Raw genomic sequence first — 20,595 nt, 5'->3', positions numbered from 1 at the left:
ATTCTCTTCTTATAACTCCAGTATCACAGATATCCGTCCGGGCCACGGAGGATAAACATACAAAGGAAAAGGCTGATGATAATGTACACAAACAGGCACGAAAATCGATACCCAGGACAGCGATGCTGCAACCACGAAGATCAGAAGGCTACAGGGGTATGGACCTGGTTCCGGGGTTGGAGCCTAGGTCTATTCGAGAGAGACAACAGGATGACATGAGGGCGGTTGCGGCATCATGCGGTTGAAAATTGACGGTTTATTGGGAAGGGGAGGTGCTGGACGAGACGCTCTTCGCGTCGGAATCGAGAGGAGGGTCCTTGCGTGCTCGCTTGAGGGAGGCGAGGGTGACGCCCCTGCCGAGTTTTGTAATTCCGACCACTGGCGGGTCATCTTTCTTGACGAATTCCCAGAGACCTAACGAAGTCAGTACGAGTTTGAAAATACAACAGTGAATCACACATACCAGGCAGCTTGTGGCCCGCCAATCTGAATGCTTCCCGAGCAATCTTCTCGTGGATATCGCCCTTCAACTCAAAAACAACCCGGCTCACGGGCAACCGCACGGTCCAGTAGTCGAACTTTCCCTTTCCTTTACCCATACGCTGCTCATTGCCCTTGGTGTAGACACCGATGTTGGCGCTCACGCGCTTGTAGAGCTGGTAGTTCATTCCCCTCAGCCGCCGCTTGATGGTCTCTTCTGCGATCTTGAGTGCTGATGACGGCATCCGACGGTCGTGATCCTTCATGCGCAGTCCAAAATCTCCCCACACCACCGTTGTTCCTCGGACGGATCCACCCGTTGCGACATGAGGGCGACCCTTGGGGGATTTGGACTTCTCGGCGAACTTGGGCGTGAGCCAATCGAGGGCAGGCGAGGTGGTAGAGAATGCGCGAGCGAGCGAGAGCCCAGCGAGCGAGCCCGACAAGCCTGTATTCAGTGTCAGTTGTGAGGCGCGAAAAGTCTTCCATGCAGGCGATCTCACAGGTTGGCCGCGTACAGGCCGACAATGGTCCCGCGAGCATCTTCGGGCCCATTGTGAACGATGATTGATGGGGTGATGTGATCTTCAACTTGTTCCGGGAGACACTTTTCGCCGGCGGCGCTAGTCCCGGTGGGGGATAAGTGCGTCTTAGTCATCCCCGTCACGTCCCTGTCGCGTCGCCCTCCGTTGCGCGGTGGAACTGCTCTCTTCCACCAATCCGTCCGTTCCCTTCTCTCGTTCGAGATCAGCATGTCGTCGGATATCCGAAGTTGGCTGGGCAGGAAGCCGGACCTGGCCTCCAGCTCTCCAGCTAAGGCTGCCACCAAAGCAGAGGTATGTTGATTCTTGCCGTGATCATCACCTTTTACCTGCCAAGCTTACTGACTGCTGAATCCAAAATTATACAGGACTCTTCTACCGCCAGGAAAAAGCGTATGGCTGCAACTTTCCTCCTGGGCACAACTCTGACGATCTCATAGGTTCCAGAAAGGTGATCGAGGACAGCGACGAAGATGACGTGACACCCGCGAAAGCACCCACTCCGAAAGCAAAGCCCAAGGGTCAACCGTAAGCTTTTTCTTCTCAGTTTTCGCCACTGGGCGCTTAGGCTGATGATTTTTGGCTACAGGAAACCCAAAGAGCCCGAAGGCGAACTCACCACTACGTCGGACTATTTTGCATCGAGCAAGAAGAAAAAGCCAGCCAAATCCGAACAGACTCAATCCAACAGTGCCGATGGTAGTAAGACCGAGGCCCCAAAAGTCACGAAGACCGCCGAATCACGCAATAACGGCAAGAAATCCCGGACTACCACCGAGGATGAGAAACTTGGCGGAGATGACATTTTTGCAAGCGAATACGGCAAGGCCGGCAAAGGAGATGATGACTATGTGGCTGCGGATGACGATGATGACGACGACTTCGAGATATTGGAGGTGAAACCGACAAAGGCAGCCCCCAAGAAGCCAGCAAAGAAGAAGCCCGCTCACGACGAAGAGGACGACGTGGTCATGGAAGATCTGCCCAAGATTGCGCCGAAGGCATCTAAACCGGGCCGAAAGCGTAAATCAGAAGCTCTCATCGACCAGGACGAAGATGGCGACGACCAAGTCACTAAGAAGGCGACCTCCAAGTCCAAGGCAACAGCCTCTCCTGCCGCAAAACGATCGAAGAAGGCCACTCCGAAAAAGCAGGATCAACCGGAAAGTAAAGAGATTCAAGATATCTTTGACAGCATTCCTATGGTCGAAGCGCCATCACCACCCCCCAAAACTGGTGAGACCAAGAAGTTTCAATTTGGAGCGCAGCGTTCACGAACTCCGCCGGTCACTGGAACAAAGGAGATGCCAGTTGGGGCAGAAAACTGCCTGGCAGGCTTGTCGTTCGTTTTCACTGGCATTCTGGAGACGCTCGGTCGGGAAGAAGGCCAGGAGCTGGTCAAACGATATGGTGGCAAGGTGACGGGCGCCCCCAGCTCTAAAACTAGCTATGTCGTGCTTGGAGGCGATGCTGGTCCAAAGAAGCTGGAGACCATTGCGAAGCACAAAATCAAGACCATCAGCGAGGACGGCCTCTTCGAGTTGATTCGGCGCCTACCGGCAAATGGCGGGGACGGACAAGCTGCGGAGAAGTATGCTGTCAAGAAAAAGGCCGACGAAGAAAAAGTCAGAGCGTTGGCGGCTGAAATTGATGCCGCGGAGATGAAGCGCGCTGAGGAAGAGAAGAAGCGAAAGGAGGCCGTGGCCGCCAAAGCCCCTTCAGGCGCTCCAGCTCCTGATGGGCCGCCGTCCAGCTCACAGGCTAAGCCGGCAGTCGATGATCGGCTCTGGACGACAAAGTATGCTCCTACCTCGATCAATATGATATGTGGCAACAAGGCTGCCGTGGAGAAGATCCAGAACTGGCTGCGTAATTGGCATACAAATGCCAAGCGCAAGTTCAAGACCCCAGGTAAAGATGGTTCGGGGGTCTACCGTGCCATCATGATTCATGGTCCTCCCGGTATTGGTAAAACTACGGCGGCTCATTTGGTAGCGAAGCTGGAAGGATTTGACATTGTGGAATCCAACGCGAGCGACACCAGAAGCAAGAAACTTGTGGAAAACAGTCTTACCGACGTGCTCGATACAACATCCCTGCAAGGGTATTTTGCCGGAGCGGGCAAGAAGGTCGAGAGCGAGAAAAAGAACCTCGTCCTGGTCATGGATGAAGTCGATGGCATGTCCGCTGGTGACCGCGGAGGTGTTGGAGCTTTGGCGGCCGTTGCCAAAAAGACGCACATTCCGCTTATCCTCATCTGCAACGAGCGCCGACTTCCTAAAATGAAGCCTTTCGACTTTGTCACTTACGACATTCCGTTCAGGCGCCCGACGGCCGAGCAAATTCGCGCTCGTCTGTCGACCATATGCTTCCGAGAAGGCTTGAAGATCCCACCTCCCGTGCTCGATGGTCTTATTGAGGGCACTCATGCCGACATCCGACAGGTGATCAATATGCTGTCCACCGCGAGGTTGGACCAGAAGAGTATGGACTTTGACAAGGGCAAGCAAATGTCCAAGGCGTGGGAGAAACATGTCATTCTCAAGCCGTGGGACATTGTCAGCAAGATACTCAACGCCCAGATGTTCTCACCAAACTCTAATCTTACGCTGAACGACAAGACTGAATTGTATTTCAACGACCATGAGTTCAGTTATCTGATGCTGCAGGAGAACTACTTGAAGACCCGACCCACCCTTGCCTCAAATTATCACGGCAGAGAACAGAAACTGAAGCTTCTGGAACTGGCGGATAATGCGGCTTCGAGCATCAGTGATGGTGATCTTGTCGACCGGATGATTCATGGCACTCAGCAACAATGGAGTCTCATGCCTACTCATGCTATTTTCAGTTTTGTGCGACCGGCCAGTTACATCCATGGCAATTTGTCTGATCGGCCCGGGTTCACCAGCTGGTTGGGACAAAATAGCAAGCATGGTAAGAAGATGTCCCATGCGATGATTCGCTTATCACCTCTGACTGTTTGGCTCTAGGAAAACTGTCGCGTTTTGTTAAGGAACTTCAAGGGCATATGCGTCTCCGAACTACCGGCAACCGGGATGAGATCCGTCAGCAGTACTTGCCATTGGTGTGGGATAAATCTGTTCGACGACTGAGAGATGAAGGCAAGGAGAGTGTCGAGGATGTGATTGATTTCATGGACCAATATTACCTTACACGTGACGATTTCGACGCCATGATCGAGTTAGGGCTGGGACCAATGGATGAGTCCACGGTCAAGTTGGAAACGCAGACCAAGGCTACTTTTACGCGTCTGTACAATGCACGCTCACACCCGATGCCGTTCATGAAGGCGAGCAGCGTGGTTGCGCCAAAGAAGGGACCCAAGGAGAAGCCGGATATCGAAGATGCTATTGAAGAATCCGATGAAGAAGAGGTTGTCGAAGAAGCCAAGGATGAAGACGAGGAGCTTGATCTGAAGAAGGACAAGTATGTGAGCCAGCCCAAGAAGAAGAAGGCCGCTGCTCCCAAAGGCAAGAAGGCGAAGAAGGCGGACGACGATGTCATCGATGACAGCGAGGAGAAGCCGAAGAAGGGCCGCAAGGGCAAAGGCAAGGCCAAGGCGTGAACATTATGTACTTGTAGCATCGTTTCCACGGCTCTGTATTAGCACAAGCCTGGTGTTTACTGAAGAACCATTGTGTCTGTGTACGACTGTATTTCTACGGAGCATTTTTGTATTCTTGCTCGCTGCAATTTACAAACTAAAACATCGGGTTTGTAGCTTATTATCAATTATACTTTAATAATGCGCAGACTGAAAAGTAAAGAGATTTGACCCCAAATACAAAAAGAAACAGTAGAGCGGCGGACATACACCTCGGCTTCAATGTCCAATGAATGGACTGTTGATAGTACAAAATTTACTAGCTAAAAAAGACGGTTTTACCTGAACAATATCTTAGGGATGTCAAAATACTATAAAATTGTCTTGCGCTAAAACAAAGTACAAAAAGTCCAAAAAGACATGTTGGACGATCGGCGGATCGAACGCCGGATCTCTCGTATGCAACTATTTACACATGTTAGTTTTCGTTTGGAGTTAATTGGGACGGATAAAACGGACAACGAGCGCTTTACCACTAAGCCAAACGCCCAATGATGCGATATATCTTTGGAGGGTTTGATAGACATATAAATGGGGTGTGCCTTTGGGCAAGAGAGAAAAGAGCGTGCAGGGTTGGGGTTGCGACTTGGGGGCGAATAAGCACGAATGATCTTGTTGATACACATAATGAATCACATGTGGGTTCCTCTAAATAATCCCTTTGAATAGGATAAACTCGGTCGTCAGAGCCCAGAGTAGAGCTATAGGGCTTGTTGTCCGTTCATTAGTCCATTTAATTATACTAAAAACTAACGCGTAAATAGATAGTTGCATGCGAAAGGTCCGGTATTCGATCTGCCATTCATCCATCTGTTTGTATATCTTTTGAGTGTTTTTCGTTGGCAAGATAACTTGATATCACCAGTTGGCAGCGCTAAGAGAATAGCAGACTGATTCAAGTGCCTCAACAACTACTTCTTGTCCTAAATTGCGCTAAAACACGTCAACACCACAGCATCCTTGGCCAAGATCCTCAATACTAGGAAACAAGGACCAGGCGATATCTGGGCTCCCCGACACTCACAATCCAGTCAGTCCGGACCATAACTGTTATTGTCCTAGCGGCCATGATTAGCAGGGATCGGCGCCACCACCGATGGATCACCGCCTCTCCATCTCAGTGATCCCTCCACCCCTCTGCTTCTGTTAACATCCCTCCTCTCCTTCCCCAGGCTGGTCCTGCCTGTCAGTTTGAATCTCTCTTTTGCTCCCTCTCTATTTTGCTCTCTGTTCACCATATATTCTTCTTGGAGCGCATGCCTCCCTTCTACGCGCATGCCCCCCCGAGAGCATGCGGTCTCAGCCTCACCGACTCCCTTGACACCAACGTATCACTAACCCCTCGATCGCATTGCGCAACCTACGTGGTTTGCTACCAACACTCCCTTCGGAGCGGTCGGGAAGATGTCGCTCCTTCATAATGAAGAGTAAGTCGCGCCGAGGATCTGCCCCGCCCCTCACTGGCGCGTTACGGGACAGCACTCACCAACGTGCAGTTTTACGATCTGGCAATTACGCTCGTCATATCTGTCTACGATCAAAGATGGCATCGGAGACCGGTTGATCAATGTCAACAACTCCGTTCTCAATACCCCTGGCTTTCGCGCCGCGGGCTGGTCCTCCGCGTCGGCGAACCCCAACACCCCGGGTGCCTCCAGTCTCAAGCGGACATACTCTCCACCTATCCCTACTACGGCTGCTGTTTCCTCGGAATACTACCGGCTGGCTACTCGAGATGCGAACGGTGCACGAGACGACGCGCTCGGCCTCGACGACGGTGAAGATGAAGAAGGGGGGATGGTCACCGGAAAAAGCAACATGGATGTGACTGGACGACGACATCTTGGACGAGGTGGAAAGAAGAAAGGGCGCCGGGAAAGACACCAGCAAGAAACCCAGCAGTCGGCCGAGCCGGAGGACGACGATAGCAGTGACCTAAGCGACGACAGCGACGATGACGAGAACAACATTCACCGGTTGGTCACCCTTGTCCCTGATCCAGTCTTATATCTTTCTCATACGTTACAGGGCCGTCGATGCAATTAAATTCTCTAAGATGCCCATCAACCGCAATCGGGCTGACTCGTCCCCAATCCGCTCGACAGAGGACCGTGATCGGCCAGAGGTGATGGTCACAGCCCCATCACACAATCAAGGCGCAGGTCGCTATCGTACGGGATCTCTGGGAAATGCATCAGCGATCAAGGGGCAGCGCCCACGCCGAGACACGACTACTAGCAGTGACATGTCAACGGACAACGAAGGCGATTCTCAAAGTTCCAAACCGGGATCAGTTCGGTTCTCCTCAAATGACCACGTCGTCGACCGTCCCCGTGCACGGCGCCAGCGAACTGGAAGCCGAGGTGCGGAGAGTTTAGCCCTGGCAGAGTTGACTGAACAAGCCGAAGATTCGGGCGCCGAGTCTGTTGGGTCTGCCATATCGTCCGAGTTTGATGATGCGACTGCTGGCTCTGGATCCATGCTCTTAGCCGGGGTGGGCATTGCTGGAAGTTTGGATTCGTCGCCCATGGCTTTGATGCACAAGCTTCCTAGTGGGACAGGACCCCAGAACACGTCGCCACGCAAGGCCAAAGCTCTGGCCCCTGAACTACATGATCTTCCTCCGCCACGGCCTATCAGCACCATTCAGCCAGTCAGTCTACTAACTCGTCAGCTCAAGGCTCGGAAGCGCGCACCAAGCAATCCGGTCGAGAAGTTTATGGTTCTCTCGGGACAAAGCCCGGACGACTCGTTGTACTTGAAAATCTACGTGCCGTTTTCCTCGGATCCAGAAGACCCACTGGACCTGCCGCTCATGCGAGAGTCCAAGCTGGCCAAACAGCCGGCCCCGGTCACGGTCTCTGAAGCGATTGGTGCGGCGCTCTGGAAATACTCAGAGGATGCGCGGGGCCCGTCTATCAACCGCGAAAAGTTGACGGTCAATCGATGGACGCTTCGCATGGTGGAAGATGGGGAAGTGGAGTTTGACTTCCCCGCGCTGGGACGAACGCTGCCGATGACGGATTTCACTTCGAACAACAACCAAGCAAGCAAGGCACGAGGTCGGTCACGAGGAAAGCCGTACGATGAGTTTGCGCTCGTGGAAGCCTCTGATTCGGAATTTGAGGAGAACGAACGACTCTATCCGCAGTTCAGTCAGAGTCTTGGGTCCGCTGAGGGCGACCAGCCTGCCAAGCTGGCAGTGCCAGGCACCCAGCCCACTTCACAGAGCAAAGCAATGCCAGCTCGTCAAAACCCCATTTTAGGCCAGCCTTTCTCCTCTGCCTTGAATGACAGCACACTTACACCTGCGGATCGTCCTGCTGTTCCAGTTTCCCACGCCACCCCCCGTCTCGGTGTCTCGAAGACCCTGAAGGTCAGGTTCATCAACCTGGAAGCGTCGGCTCACGCCATGACGATCAACACGACCTCAGACAGCTATATTGCGGAGATCCTTGACTCGGTGTGCAAACGCTGGGGGCTGGACAAAGGGAATTACCTCCTCAAGGTGGTGGGATCCAATACTATCGCACCGCTTGATCGCACCGTGGAAGCACTGGGACCCATCACCGATCTCGACCTCGTCCGCCGTCGGTTTGGGGCTGGTCCTCTGACGATGGGTGGATCTCCCGGCAGCTCGTCACCTAACGCACCGCTGATGGTTGAGAGCCAACCTCCAACAACAGTCAAAAAGGGCAAAAAGGAAGGAAAGCGCATGCTACCCTCGCTGACCCAAAAACAGGACCTCATTGGAGGTTACTACCGACGCTACCATGTCTTCCGCAAACAGTCCATGTCTTTTACGGCATCAAACCACCGCATTCTGACTTTTGACAACGACTACATGCACATCATGCCAGGGGAGTCGGGTAAGACCGGCTCCGACGCCAAAACACGCTCGATCAGCTTCAACGACGTGGTGGGCTGCAAAGTCAGCCGTCGACATCCCAAGAGTTTCCGGGTGGTGGTGCTGCGCGGCAACGATGCGACGGAGCAGAAGCGGTATGATTTTGAGGCGCGGAATGCACTGGAGGCTGTGGAAATCGTGGACGAAATCAAGAAGAACATGGCGCATTATCGGATTTAAGGACAGGCGGTGTTCGTTGTCTTTTTTGGGCGTTGGTTGTATCTAGGCACCTTCGGATCAATTATCATTATGCAAGCCCTCTCAGTCATTCTGAATTAAAAATTTCTGGATATATTGGATGTGTCAACCCCAATTCTGATGTTAAGTATTGCATCTCTGAGTCGTCTATAGTGTCACGTGTGCGTGCCCGAAAATCGATGTTTCCCCTCGGTTTACTCACCCACCCCATGCAACCGGCTGGAAAAGCCCCCGCGGAGTGCTCATTATGCTGCGGAGCTATGAGGTTTCTATCACCCGTTATCTTTCATTAGTTCCTTCCCCTGTTCTAATTGTTTCTAGAATGCACTCAAGCTGCTCAATAGTCAACGGCGCAATGCGCGCCCAAAAGCTGTTACTGCGCCCTTGCAGGGAAGCAGTCAAGCCCTTCGAGGATTGCCCAGCCTCTCTGGCATGAAGGAGTGGCTGCAGCTCCTCGGCCATTCGGTAAGCACATACTCTGAAGTGGAGTCTTCTTTCATCTCACTCTCTGTAGGATAGGGACATCAATGGATTAAACATTGTGCATGTTACTGGAACGAAAGGCAAGGGAAGCACGTGTGCCTTTACTCGTTGTCTTCTCCGCGCCCATGGCTTGAGAACGGGGTTTCCAAAACGTGTCGGGCTTTACACCTCCCCAGACTTACGCTGTATCCGAGAGAGAATACAGATAGATGACAACCCCATCACTGAAGACCTTTTCACAAAATACTTTTTTGAAGTCTGGGACTGTTTATTTTCTGCCAGTCGCCAGTCGGATGCCCAGGCCCTCAGGCAGCCTCGCTTTCTGCAGCTCTTAGCTTTAACGGCCTTCCACGCGTTCATCGGGGAAAAAGTCGAGGCTGCAATTTTTGAAACACACCATGGCGGGGAGTACGATGCGACGAACGTCATACCAAAGCCCGTCGTTACGGGGATCACATCTCTGGGGCTAGATCATGTCGAGCAGTTAGGCCCTACCATCGAAAACATTGCGTGGCACAAATCCGGAATATTCAAGTCTGGCTCGCCCGCGTTTTCGCTGCCACAAGAACAAAGTCCCGCAGCTGTCATGACGAAACGTGCTGCAGAGAAGGAAACCACCTTGAGTTTTGTCTCAGTGAATGATAGCTTGCTTCCAAGCAATGCCAAAGTTCTTGGAGTTCCCGTGCAACGACTAAATTTCTCGTTGGCTCTGGAGCTTTCCAAGGCTTTTCTACAATCAAAAAATCCCGATAGTCACCTCACTGGTGATGACATATCTCGCGGTGTGGAACGCTTCTCCTGGCCTGGAAGGTTTGAAATCATCGATGAAGGTGTTACTCGGTGGTTCTTGGATGGTGCACATAACGAACTGAGCATTGGCCAGGCCGCTGAGTGGTATGCCAATATTACGACATCTTGCCAGCCAGAGTAAGTCCTATACTGTCAATGCGACGGAAACTGGCTGACATCCGAGATTAAGGCGTCGTGTTCTCATATTCACACACTTCTCCGAGGAACGAGATGGGCCCGCCCTTCTCAAGCACTTAGTACAAGCTTTGCTCGCCAACAACGCAGCGCCTGACCATGTCATCTTCACAACATACAAGGAGAGAAAAAATGGTTCAACAAGATTCGGTTTGGCACCAATACAATCCTCTTTATCAAATGGAGCTAACAAGTGCGATAGATAAGATGCTCAAAGTCCCGGAATCGTCGGTTCCTGAACATTTTGCTTTGTATTCCTCCATTTGGGAAAAGCTGGATCTCAGAGAGCCACCTGCAAAGATTTCAACTGCGGAAACGATCGAGGAAGCTATCCAGCTTGCAAGGGATATAGCATCCCAGGGAGGTCAACATCAAGTTCTCATAACAGGGAGTTTGTATCTAGTTGGCGGGGCTCTCAACATTCTTCAGCCTGAGGTCTAACGATGCTGTTCAGCAGCACAAGAATTTGTGCCATGTTTATTACTATTATTAATAGTACGGTGATTGCGCTTAATCGCTCATTCTTGGCACTTGTGACCTAATAGTGTTGTGGAAAGATAGCAAGACGGAACTGGGTCAAAATACAGCCCTAGTATCGCCCGCCCCACGTATATCTTTTCAAAAGTCTAAAGCGATTCGCTTGACCTTAGCGTCTCTCGTCTCTTTGTCTACCCATTAGCCAACCTCCACTCCTCCCCTAAAAATCCGGTCTAGGTATAGACTCAGGCGGGGGAGGTCTTAAATGTTCCTTAAATAGAATATGGGTCGAGTCTGCCAATATTGTGGGCCAGTGGCGTCAGATATGGTGACCTTGAACGAATCGATCGACGGCCTCGTCGGGCAGAGCCGCGACGTACCGAAAATGGGCTTCGCTTGGCCCACCCCGAATAGTTTGCGGAGAGCGAGCCCAATCTCCACACCGGATTGTTGCATGCTAGCAACCTTACAGGATAGAAAGATTATTGGTCCATTGTTACTCATTTCTCCACGGGGGAGTGCCACAGTATGTAATATACGTGACCTCCAGAGTAGGAACGGGGTTGGGACTGTCAAAATGGCCGTCGTCTCTGCCGGTGCAGAGGGTTCTCTTCCTAATGAGCTCAGTTAAGAGTGACGTGGCTACAGAATTTCTGGCATGTTGCTGTTTAGCCTATCAACCCTCTTGTCGAAGTGTCTGTCGAGAGAAATACCCTGGCAAACAAGGCCACGATAATTAATCAGCGCAGCCAAAGGCAGCCCTTACACTTTAGGCAAAAGGTCTCGTGAGCCAAGAATGATCAGTGGATGGAAACTCTATACCCTTGCAACAAAATTCCTGTAGCTATTTACTTGTCTACCCGTAGTCTCTTGAAGCTGACTGCTAGGCTCTACGGGGTGTTCGAATTCGGTTCACGGCGAGCGAAGACTACTCCTATGTTATGTCATTATTAACTCCTACAAAACGCTCAGACGTTCAGGAACAGGCTTATTACGAAGCTGATTCACTAATAGTTTCTCCCTAATCGCCCTTTATCATAGTCAAACAACGACGCGAATCTGGGCCCCCGACTTACCGATACCACCGCAATGTTCGACTAAATTAACAGCGGGGAACAGCAAGTAAGCGATTCGTTCAGCCAAGCATCGCTGCCGATCAATTGGGTCGATATGTGAGCCCACAAACGCTTCTCGCCTCATTAATACCCGGAAAGACTGCTGGCTGCCCAATTTCTCTGTCTCAGCTGCGTCATTAGGGGTTGGATCTGACATAGACCAATAAACTCAATAAGGACAGGCTGGTGTCTGTGAACATTCATGCTTAGCAGTCAATGCGAGCTCGACCTCGGTATACATAATGCCCCATGTTAGCATTAGGCTGCGCCATGACCCACATAACCCATAACCCCAATCCAACCCAACCCGCAAATGGGTCGGGTTTGGGTGGAATTTCCGAGCAAAAAATCGTAGATTTATAAGACTAATTGCTTTATTTGATAATTATATACCCACTGACCGTCCACCTCTCTCGCGCGCTTACACGCTCTCTCATATACGCGGCATGTCTGAGTTCCTATATGAGGAAGATCTAGTTCATCATCAGAAAAAAACAGGCTGCTGAGTCTCATCATCGTCGTCTTGTGTCCATTCTTCTTCATTATCACTCATTCGAGAAGCCCACTAAGCGAGTTGGATAGCCCCAACACTATAACTATTTGCCATAGTATGCTGGTGGGTCTGGTTCCACCACCACCATTTCTTTTTTTATGTACATACGAGAGAAACAGTACGTGATGAACATCAATTTTTGAATTTATTATTTGCCAGGGTGATACGTTCTTCAATCCGTAATTTGTGGATGTTGAGTAGCACTCGTATAATAGGCAGGACCCTGAAGTAACGAGTGGCATTGGTGTATATCTTTCCTCCGGCTTGGTTGGTGCCTGGATGGATATTAGATCGCAGGTTTGATCGAGAGCACTAATGCATGCCCCGAAACTCACCCAATGGCTACGCGCCAGTTCCAACTGAGCGTGGCCGGTTTTGTGCCCAGCGTCTCTATAACCAAAAACTCCTCTTCTACAACGCGGCTCATTGGCGTACTGATGTTGGACCCCATGAATAGCAAGATTGCGAATGAGATCATTTCTTAATATATTGTAGATTGACACGCGTCCTTAAACGAACACTGCCCTGGCTTCGCTTGGCTCGTTTTGGTTTGTGAGCACGAGACCTTAAGTAATTGAGATATAAAAAGGCGTACTTTCCCAGGGCATCTTTTCTTCCTCACAACTTTCAATCATCTACCTTAACAATCCACAAAACCGAACACAAAGCCGAACACAAAACCAATCCGTCCAACACAGGGTATCTCTTTGAACATGAAGCTCAGTCTGATCTGTATCGCCTTGGCTGCCTCGGTCGCGAGCGCAGAAAACTGCCAGTCGGGTCTCAAGTACTGTGCTTTCACCCTTCTCGGTAAAGGTATGCTCTCTATTGAGTCCACATAACCTCACCATAGATACCAGAGCCTCTAGGAAGCTAACCTCGAAAAGGCGCTTATCTCGGGCAAACCAATGACGCTCTCACTGCCTTCTCTGACGCTGGGCCTGACTTGGGATCTTACAATCCCAACTACTTCTTGTTTCAGTGTGGTACCGCTGGCGCCGTCACTGCTATCCAACGGTGCAGTGCTCAATGCGTCGATGGCGGAAGCAACAACAACGACTACTGCCCTTCTTAAGGGCTCTTGCAGTATTTGTTTGTGTCAGAGTGGAATTCCCGCTAGTACTTTACTAGGATCCATCTGCCGCATCCTGATCACCAGATCTCTTCCATGGAATCTGGGCGTCTAGTGCAATCTCCACATTCCGGCAGTTTTTTCCGCTTTCTGCCCCCTATAAATTCAGACATGATAGCTAGACTGAATACCATCGTTTTTCATCACTGTCAGATCTGACCACCTAGTAGAATTACTAGTGAATACGCCTTTTTTGCATTTCCACAGTTATGAGCCCGGTGTGCCCGCACCTAAATCAGCAATATACGCTAAATCCCATGAGATATCTTGTGTCCGTCTAGGGAGTATATAGAGCTTCTTGTGCGTCCTGTCATAAGTTGACGCTCATGGTCATATTCTAACAGGGAGCTTGTATCTAGCTGGTGGGGCTCTCAACATTCTTTAGCCTGGGGTCTAACGATGCTGTTCAGCAGCACGAAAATTTGTAGGACGTGCATTCAAAAGGGAAGTTTGTGTCTAGAATCCTAAGCCACCCCACGTCCACCGTCAACATCCATAGTGGTTCCTGTCAGGAATTCTGCTTTATTTGATGCCAAAAAGGTGACCATATTCGAAATATCTCTGGGTTGACATGGTCTCCCGAGTGGGATAGTGTTGCAGAGCCTTTGCCGGGCCTCCGGAGTGTCTTCCCCTCCCATTACTTTGAGCATCCTATCATAAATTAGTTTAACGCAAATCGCGCCTTTGTAATAAGACCTTGACCACTCACATTCCAGTCTCACCAACAACGGGGCGAATACAATTGAACCGGATCCCAGACTTAGCGTACTCTAGGGCGAGAGCTTTTGTCGCCTTTGTAATGCAGTTAGACATGAACGGCACTTTGAGATGCAAACACAGTAGCTTGCAAGAATAGATTTACCGTAGTGATGGTTCCCTTACTGGCCGCATACCATAGCAATCCAGCTCTTGGTCGATATTCACTACTACTTCCAAAGTTGATGACATGGCCACGAATATTCTCCGACAACCAATATGGGATAATGACTCTCGCTGTCCAGTGTATTGGCTTCACGTTGACTCGAAACATAAAGTCAAATACGTCTTCCGATGCCTCATGCGAGGGAACGATATCGTGGAGAACGCCAGCACAATTGACAACAGTGTCGATCTTCCCAAAATTGTCCAATGCTGTCTTGAGAATCTCTCTCCAAGAAGACTCCAAAGAAACGTCGGCGGTATGAGACACACATGACTTGGGCGGTGCCGCAGCGGCCGTTGCCTTGACATTACCGTCGTTCAGGTCGACAGCAACGACTTTGGCCCCTTCGGTAGTGAGAGCTTCGACCAGGCCTTTCCCAAAGCCGGCTCCTCCACCCGTGATGATGATAACCTATTGAACTTGTGTTAGGGCTATACGCTTCCCTTCTGATATGAAGCCTTACTTTGTCGTCTAACTCTCCCATAATGAGCCACAGTAGGATGTGCACAACTATATATAACGAGGACGAATACCTGAAGTACTTGTCACTGATATATATTCTTTATTTTTGAAGGGAGGCGTCCAGAAGAAATGGCCAACAATAAATATTCCTCAAGTCTCACGTCAATTCCGAGGCCGGAGAAGTGGCCGAGGGAGTCGGAGAGGGCTGTTACCTTCCCCACATGCCCGTACAGTCCATTCCAATCGGTATCCAAGCGATTCTACTAGTGTAGAAATCCGGCCTCTGGTAGTGATTTCCGAGCTCCTCATTTTCCGAAGTCATGCGGGGACATCGATGGGGGTTGTCTCTTGGAACGCGTTCAGAACTCAACACTAGCATTCAACCTGTGGTCTTTCACTCTTCATTTAAGCAAGTTTCCACCCTAGTGAACCTCGCTGCTTCATTACTGGCAGCATATACTGTCGACGATAAAAGAAGATAAAAATTATTTGCCAACAGAATGAGTTCAACAGTGACCCGCACAGCGACTTCGGTCACTGCCACGCTGCAGCCGCCTTCCCAAGTGCAATCCATGGGAAGGACCAAAGACGGCAGGTTACTGAAAATTCGTGAATATCCAAAATTTGCAACCCTCGAGGAAGAGCGCGTTTATCGAAAGCAGCACTTGGCTGCAGCCTTTCGAATTTTTGCTGATCGTGGATACGATGAGGGTGTCGCTGGGCATATCTCAGTCCGTGACCCGATCTTGACGGATCATTTCTGTAGGTTATTTTGTCTCAAAACCAAATGGCCGTTGACTGCTTCCGGGCTAACCCTCATAGGGTTGAATCCTCTCTCGATGCACTTTGCTCTTATCAAGGTATCCGATTTGATCTTGGTTGACGAGGAAGGACAGGTGGTCGAGGGCGATGAGCCCATCAACACGGCTGCCTTCACCATTCACTCGGCGATCCATAAGGCTAGGCCCGATGTTCATGCAGCCTGTCACGCTCATAGCGTGCACGGAAAGGCTTTCTCTGTCTTCGGCCGAGAGCTTGAAATGATTACCCAGGACTCGTTGAGATTTTACAATTCCCACGCTGTGTACGGTCAGTATGGCGGGGTCGTTGTCGATGCCGAAGAGGGCAGGCGCATTGCGGACTCTATTGGCAATGGGAAGGCAGTCATTCTGCAAAACCACGGTCTTCTGACTGTTGGTCAGAGCGTCGATGAAGCTGCCTTCTGGTTTATTAGTCTCGATAAGACTTGCCAGGCCCAGTTGCTTGCCGATGCTGCTGCCGCCGCCGGTTACCAGAAGAAATTGATTCCTCGAGAGGAGGCGGAATATTCCGTACAGAATGTCGGCGGCCCAGACAAGGGATGGCTTGCATTCCAACCTTACTACGATGAGCAACTTTTCAAGACCAAGGGTGATTTTCTGAATTGAGGGTGAAAGTTGTTATTCGTTCTGGAGGAGGTTAAGTGAGCGACTGCGGTAGTAATTGGGATAGGTAGAATGTCTTTCATTTCTCTAAAGTAGTCTTATTTATATATTTCCATTGAATACTCTCCGTCACGTCCACCTTAGTCACCCCTTTTACCACCTACGTGAAACGAAGGATCCATAGACGAATAGAAGGGAAAGTAGTGAAGTCACAAATAACAACTTTCAACGGCGAGGGTGCTGATGGGCATCTACCGAACTACTGACTGACTAGCGTGTGCGTATACGCCAGCCTTCCACTGGAAATTTGCAAGACAGAATAGAGAATGATACCTAATAATCACGCCGGTATCGATGACCAATATACCAACTGAACTATATTTTCTTGGTAGTAATAGCAATCTCCACCATTGCTTCACGGAGCGTCGAGTTGTTGCAGTGACGACGCGGAAGCCGTTTGGCGACTTTGGTAGCATCCAAGGTGCCTTCCGAGAGGACAAATATTTCATCCATCTCCTCGAGACTGCGTCCAGAGGTCTCAGGAAAAAGGTAGTAAATGGCTGGTATCATTGTCACATTGAGCCCCGCGAAGATGAAGAAATATCGCTGTCCCATGCTGTTGAATGCGATAGGAGTGATGCTGGTAATGACAACGCCAAAAATCCACGAGATGCTCATGCTCAAACTGATCACTGTGGTGCGGATATGTAGAGGCGCAATTTCTGTGGTATAAAGGTATGGGATGCCCCCGAAACCAATAATGTAACTGAAGTGGAAAAGAAACAGAAAGAAAACAGCAGCGTGTGCTGCCCACGGATTGCCAGTCTTAGATCCAAGACCAGCAAGCAAGGCTAGGCAAGTGGCGTTTCCAACTGCGCTCGCCAGCATCAACTTTCGTCGGCCAAAAGATTCGATGGTGAGGACACAGACAATACCGCCAATGGGACCGACCAGCTGATAGAATGCTGCTAGAAGTCTGGACGTTGCTTCAGGTAGGAATAGATTGTTCTCGAAAATATAAGTGGCTAAACGTGCGATAATGTGTTAATGTCAGTGGCGATGAGAAGAGATGTGTAAGGTTAGGTAAAACGTACTGTAAAAAGTGGTCACTGTAGCACCTGTCAAATGTCCGAGTATCAAAACACCAATAGCCAAAAGCGCTCGGTGGAATGTTCTCTGAGGACCCATGCAGAACATTTGCTTGAGGGGCTTTCCCTTTCCTGATAGCGCCAGCGAAGATTGCACTTCAAGAACTCTCGCTTCAATAAGATCGTCGTCGCTAGTTGTGTTCTCAAGAGCTGCTAGAACTTCTCTAGCCTCGCAGACTCTCCCTTGTCGAATAAGCCAACGAGGCGATTCAGGCAAGAACGCAAGAAATCCGAGAATGACAAAAGAGAACAGAATTGGAAATGCAAATGGCAAGCGCCAGGAGATGCTGCCATGCGTAAAGGACATTCCATAGTCCAAGAACAAGGCTGTGGCACACCCAAGGCTGCTAAAGATCCCCTTTGTGGCAACGTGGGATCCACGCTTTTGGGCGGGTGAAATCTCAGAGAGCCAAAGAGGAATTGTAGCCCAGATTTCACCTACTCCAAAGCCGATGATTACCCGCCCACTGACAAGCTGGGCAAGAGACCAGGCGCTGGTAGCAAGAACGGTCCCGATGATTTGGATAACCGATCCTACCATCATGAGACGCCGACGCCCAAGCCAGTCACCCAGCCAGATGCAGGAAAGTGTCCCGAGGAACCCGCCTACTGTAAAGGCCGCCACGGTGGCGCCTTGGAGTCCTGATGCATTGGATCGGTTGTGAGCCCCGTCCACGTTGATTTCTGGGAATTGCTTTTCGAAACTATACAGAGATAAGACGCCGCCGAGTAGTGATGTGTCGTAACCGACCGTCATGATCCCCGGCATCAGAACGCCAAGGATAGCGGCAATGTTGAGGCCATTGCCACGAAGGCCAAGAAATCGTGACATGCCAGCCGATTTAAAACGTTGATCTGCTTCCCACGAGGTAAAGAGCAATGGATCGGCGCGATCAACTCTGATCTGCGTAACAGAAGGCTATAGGAACCTACAGACAATGAAAAATCCATTTTGAATTGGCGTAGATTAGACTGGAGATTAATATAAAAGATCGAATCTCTGTGGCGCGTTGTTGTTACTGCCGCATTCCATTCCTTGAATGTTGCGCTTGAAGGTTACCCGCAAATTCCTTAAGAAACCGGCGCATCTAGAGCGGAACTTTTCAGCCGAGGAATAAAAAGCGCGATTTCAAGGCCATCTGCAAGGTGAAACATCATTCTTTCTAGTTGACTCGGAAACCTCGGACTTTTATAGCAAGGGTTATCAGGAGCACAACGAGAGCCAATTAACATTGACAAGTGCAGAATAAACCAAATCCGACCGTAGAGACGAATCCTCCTATTTTACAAAGTTGCACAGTAACACGCAAGGAAGTTTGCTAGGGAGATAGGTCAATCAAATGCACTCACTTTCATAGCTGTCTACACATTAAGTATAATTCGTCGATCTTGGCATGCATGTCGGAGCCGACGACCGAAAGTAGAGCACAAGGACGACCGATAAAAGAGAAACGCTCCAGAGATAGTCAGAGATGTTTCGATGGCTAATATCGCGGTCAAGCTGAGGTAGAGGTAGGATACAAGCTTACAACTCAACTCGTCCCGGGCTCTTTAGCGATGAGATGAACGACGGCGGGGCGGGGCCAAATGGGGCGGGCTATAGTGGCACCCAAATAGAACGAGTCTGTTTTACACGGGAACGCAATACAATCCTATAACCGGTACACAGTAGTGAAACACCAATCAGCAGTGGGAGGGAAATAGAACCTATATCTGATCCCTGACAAGTCCCAAACGAGAACCAACATCCGAGCTCCGAGCAATGCTCGCTGGATCCCACGGCCGAAAGACCCACCGGCGAGGCCCACGGATGGGGTCGGATCGGTGGAAGGCGGCGGAGCATCATAAACCCTCACATCATTCTAGTCACTTTCAGTCTCGATCACAGCTTCAATTAGTCGCCCAATCTTGCCGTCAACATTCCTCTTGGACATCACTTGATCATTCCTAGTTTATCATCGCATTTCAACCCCACCAACAGCTATCATCATGGAATATCCCTTGAGTTTCCGCATTGCGCAAGCCGTTGGCTTGTCCGGCGCAGCCTGGCTTTCCGGCAAGTAACCACCCGCCCTTCTAGTTACTGCTAGATAGCAGCTATCCTAATCCAATCGTAGGCAACATCTCCTCCCTGTCGATGCTCGTCATGCCCGCCCTGCTCCGCTCGCACCGCGAGAACAAAGTCCCCACAAGCACACTGGTCAAGCAATGGCGACACACGTACGACAACGGCAGCTCGCAGAACCCCCCAATTTCCGCAGCAATTGCTGGCTCGCTCTTCTACTGCGCCTGGTCGGTTCGCGAAGGGGGTGCATTGTTCCGCTCGGCCCAGACGAGTCTGGCGGGATTGTATGTGGCTGCCGGCCTGCTGGTGATGGCTATAATACCTTGGACACTTGGTGCGATGGCCTGCACCAATAATGCGCTACAGAAAACGGCCCTATCAAAATCGGAGGTGTCGGATGAGGAAACGATTGGCTTGATGAATACTTGGACTACGCTGAATGGTATTCGAGGTATCTTCCCCCTGGTTGGGGGATTGGTGGGCTTGACTGCTGCTTTTCTGTAATCGGCATGAGTGATATTTGATGGTATAGAGTCATGACCTTTAGTTGCTTAATTTATTTCTTGCTATGTACTATAATAACTGATTACAATGTTCCAACCAATAACCACTTGGGTCCCCCATTGCTCATAGCACCGTTCCTTCCTACACCCCTCTATTCATCCCATCTTCAACCTAGGACCCCAAAATAATGCCTATTCAATCAATTCCATCCCCAATCAGCCACAAATAGAGCAAAAAAGATGTTCGACGCAGGGATCGAACCTGCGATCTCCCGTGTGTAAGACGGGCGCCTTAACCACTGGGCCAGTCGAACATAGACCCGATGACTAACAGAAAAGCAAATTAAGACTGGAAGGGAAAGGGCTATCGTCAGCTTATTTCTAGCACTTGCACTCGCGAGATTCAAGATTGGGGCCAGAAAGGAGGAAGCAAGAAGCAGAGAAAGATAGAAGAGGTTTCTATGGGTGCAGAATTGGAATGTATGATGTTAGGAGACAGATCTGCCTGCCCGAGTGCGTCAGTGGTGGTGAAGAATGCAGGCCTAGCCGCGGATTGAGCACGTTTCACTTGT

The 20,595-nt window shown here is 50.3% G+C and overlaps 7 protein-coding genes and 1 non-coding gene across 8 annotated transcripts; 4 read left to right on the top strand and 4 right to left on the bottom strand.

The window, feature by feature from the left end:
* Positions 1–256: 256 nt before the first annotated feature.
* Positions 257–1,035, bottom strand: PFLUO_LOCUS4061 (mitochondrial; the record flags this gene model as incomplete). The annotated part of the gene is made up of 3 exons (XM_073781374.1): positions 257–414; positions 464–928; positions 999–1,035. 3 exons carry the CDS (start codon positions 1,033–1,035, stop codon positions 257–259), a joined length of 660 nt encoding a protein of 219 aa, XP_073638135.1.
* A 197-nt stretch (positions 1,036–1,232) lies between these two features.
* Positions 1,233–4,611, top strand: PFLUO_LOCUS4060 (DNA replication factor C complex subunit Rfc1; the record flags this gene model as incomplete). Its single annotated transcript, XM_073781373.1, has 5 exons — positions 1,233–1,316; positions 1,391–1,415; positions 1,463–1,550; positions 1,612–3,959; positions 4,016–4,611. 5 exons carry the CDS (start codon positions 1,233–1,235, stop codon positions 4,609–4,611), a joined length of 3,141 nt encoding a protein of 1,046 aa, XP_073638134.1.
* A 1,443-nt stretch (positions 4,612–6,054) lies between these two features.
* On the top strand, positions 6,055–8,737 carry PFLUO_LOCUS4059 (Component of a membrane-bound complex containing the Tor2p kinase; the record flags this gene model as incomplete). The annotated part of the gene is made up of 3 exons (XM_073781372.1): positions 6,055–6,077; positions 6,147–6,626; positions 6,679–8,737. The coding sequence occupies 3 exons, from the start codon at positions 6,055–6,057 to the stop codon at positions 8,735–8,737; spliced, it is 2,562 nt and encodes an 853-aa protein (XP_073638133.1).
* Positions 8,738–9,002: 265 nt separating this feature from the next.
* Positions 9,003–9,220, top strand: PFLUO_LOCUS4058 (uncharacterized protein; the record flags this gene model as incomplete). The annotated part of the gene is made up of 2 exons (XM_073781371.1): positions 9,003–9,020; positions 9,077–9,220. Coding segments are annotated over 2 exons (162 nt in total), but the record flags the coding sequence as incomplete, so codon positions are not given.
* Positions 9,221–14,140: 4,920 nt separating this feature from the next.
* PFLUO_LOCUS4057 (uncharacterized protein) lies at positions 14,141–14,905 on the bottom strand (the record flags this gene model as incomplete). The annotated part of the gene is made up of 4 exons (XM_073781370.1): positions 14,141–14,150; positions 14,209–14,291; positions 14,362–14,832; positions 14,885–14,905. Coding segments are annotated over 4 exons (585 nt in total), but the record flags the coding sequence as incomplete, so codon positions are not given.
* A 550-nt stretch (positions 14,906–15,455) lies between these two features.
* On the top strand, positions 15,456–16,310 carry PFLUO_LOCUS4056 (uncharacterized protein; the record flags this gene model as incomplete). The annotated part of the gene is made up of 2 exons (XM_073781369.1): positions 15,456–15,645; positions 15,706–16,310. 2 exons carry the CDS (start codon positions 15,456–15,458, stop codon positions 16,308–16,310), a joined length of 795 nt encoding a protein of 264 aa, XP_073638130.1.
* A 372-nt stretch (positions 16,311–16,682) lies between these two features.
* Positions 16,683–18,287, bottom strand: PFLUO_LOCUS4055 (uncharacterized protein; the record flags this gene model as incomplete). Its single annotated transcript, XM_073781368.1, has 2 exons — positions 16,683–17,332; positions 17,402–18,287. 2 exons carry the CDS (start codon positions 18,285–18,287, stop codon positions 16,683–16,685), a joined length of 1,536 nt encoding a protein of 511 aa, XP_073638129.1.
* A 1,977-nt stretch (positions 18,288–20,264) lies between these two features.
* Positions 20,265–20,337, bottom strand: PFLUO_LOCUS4054. The gene has a single exon. It is a non-coding gene; the product is annotated as a tRNA-Val (tRNA).
* Positions 20,338–20,595: the final 258 nt, after the last annotated feature.

This window comes from Penicillium psychrofluorescens (assembly GCF_964197705.1).
Source record: "Penicillium psychrofluorescens genome assembly, chromosome: 2".
Lineage (NCBI taxonomy): Eukaryota > Fungi > Ascomycota > Eurotiomycetes > Eurotiales > Aspergillaceae > Penicillium > Penicillium psychrofluorescens.
The sequence above is the reverse complement of the archived record's forward strand: the minus strand, read 5'-3'. Positions and strand labels throughout refer to the sequence as shown.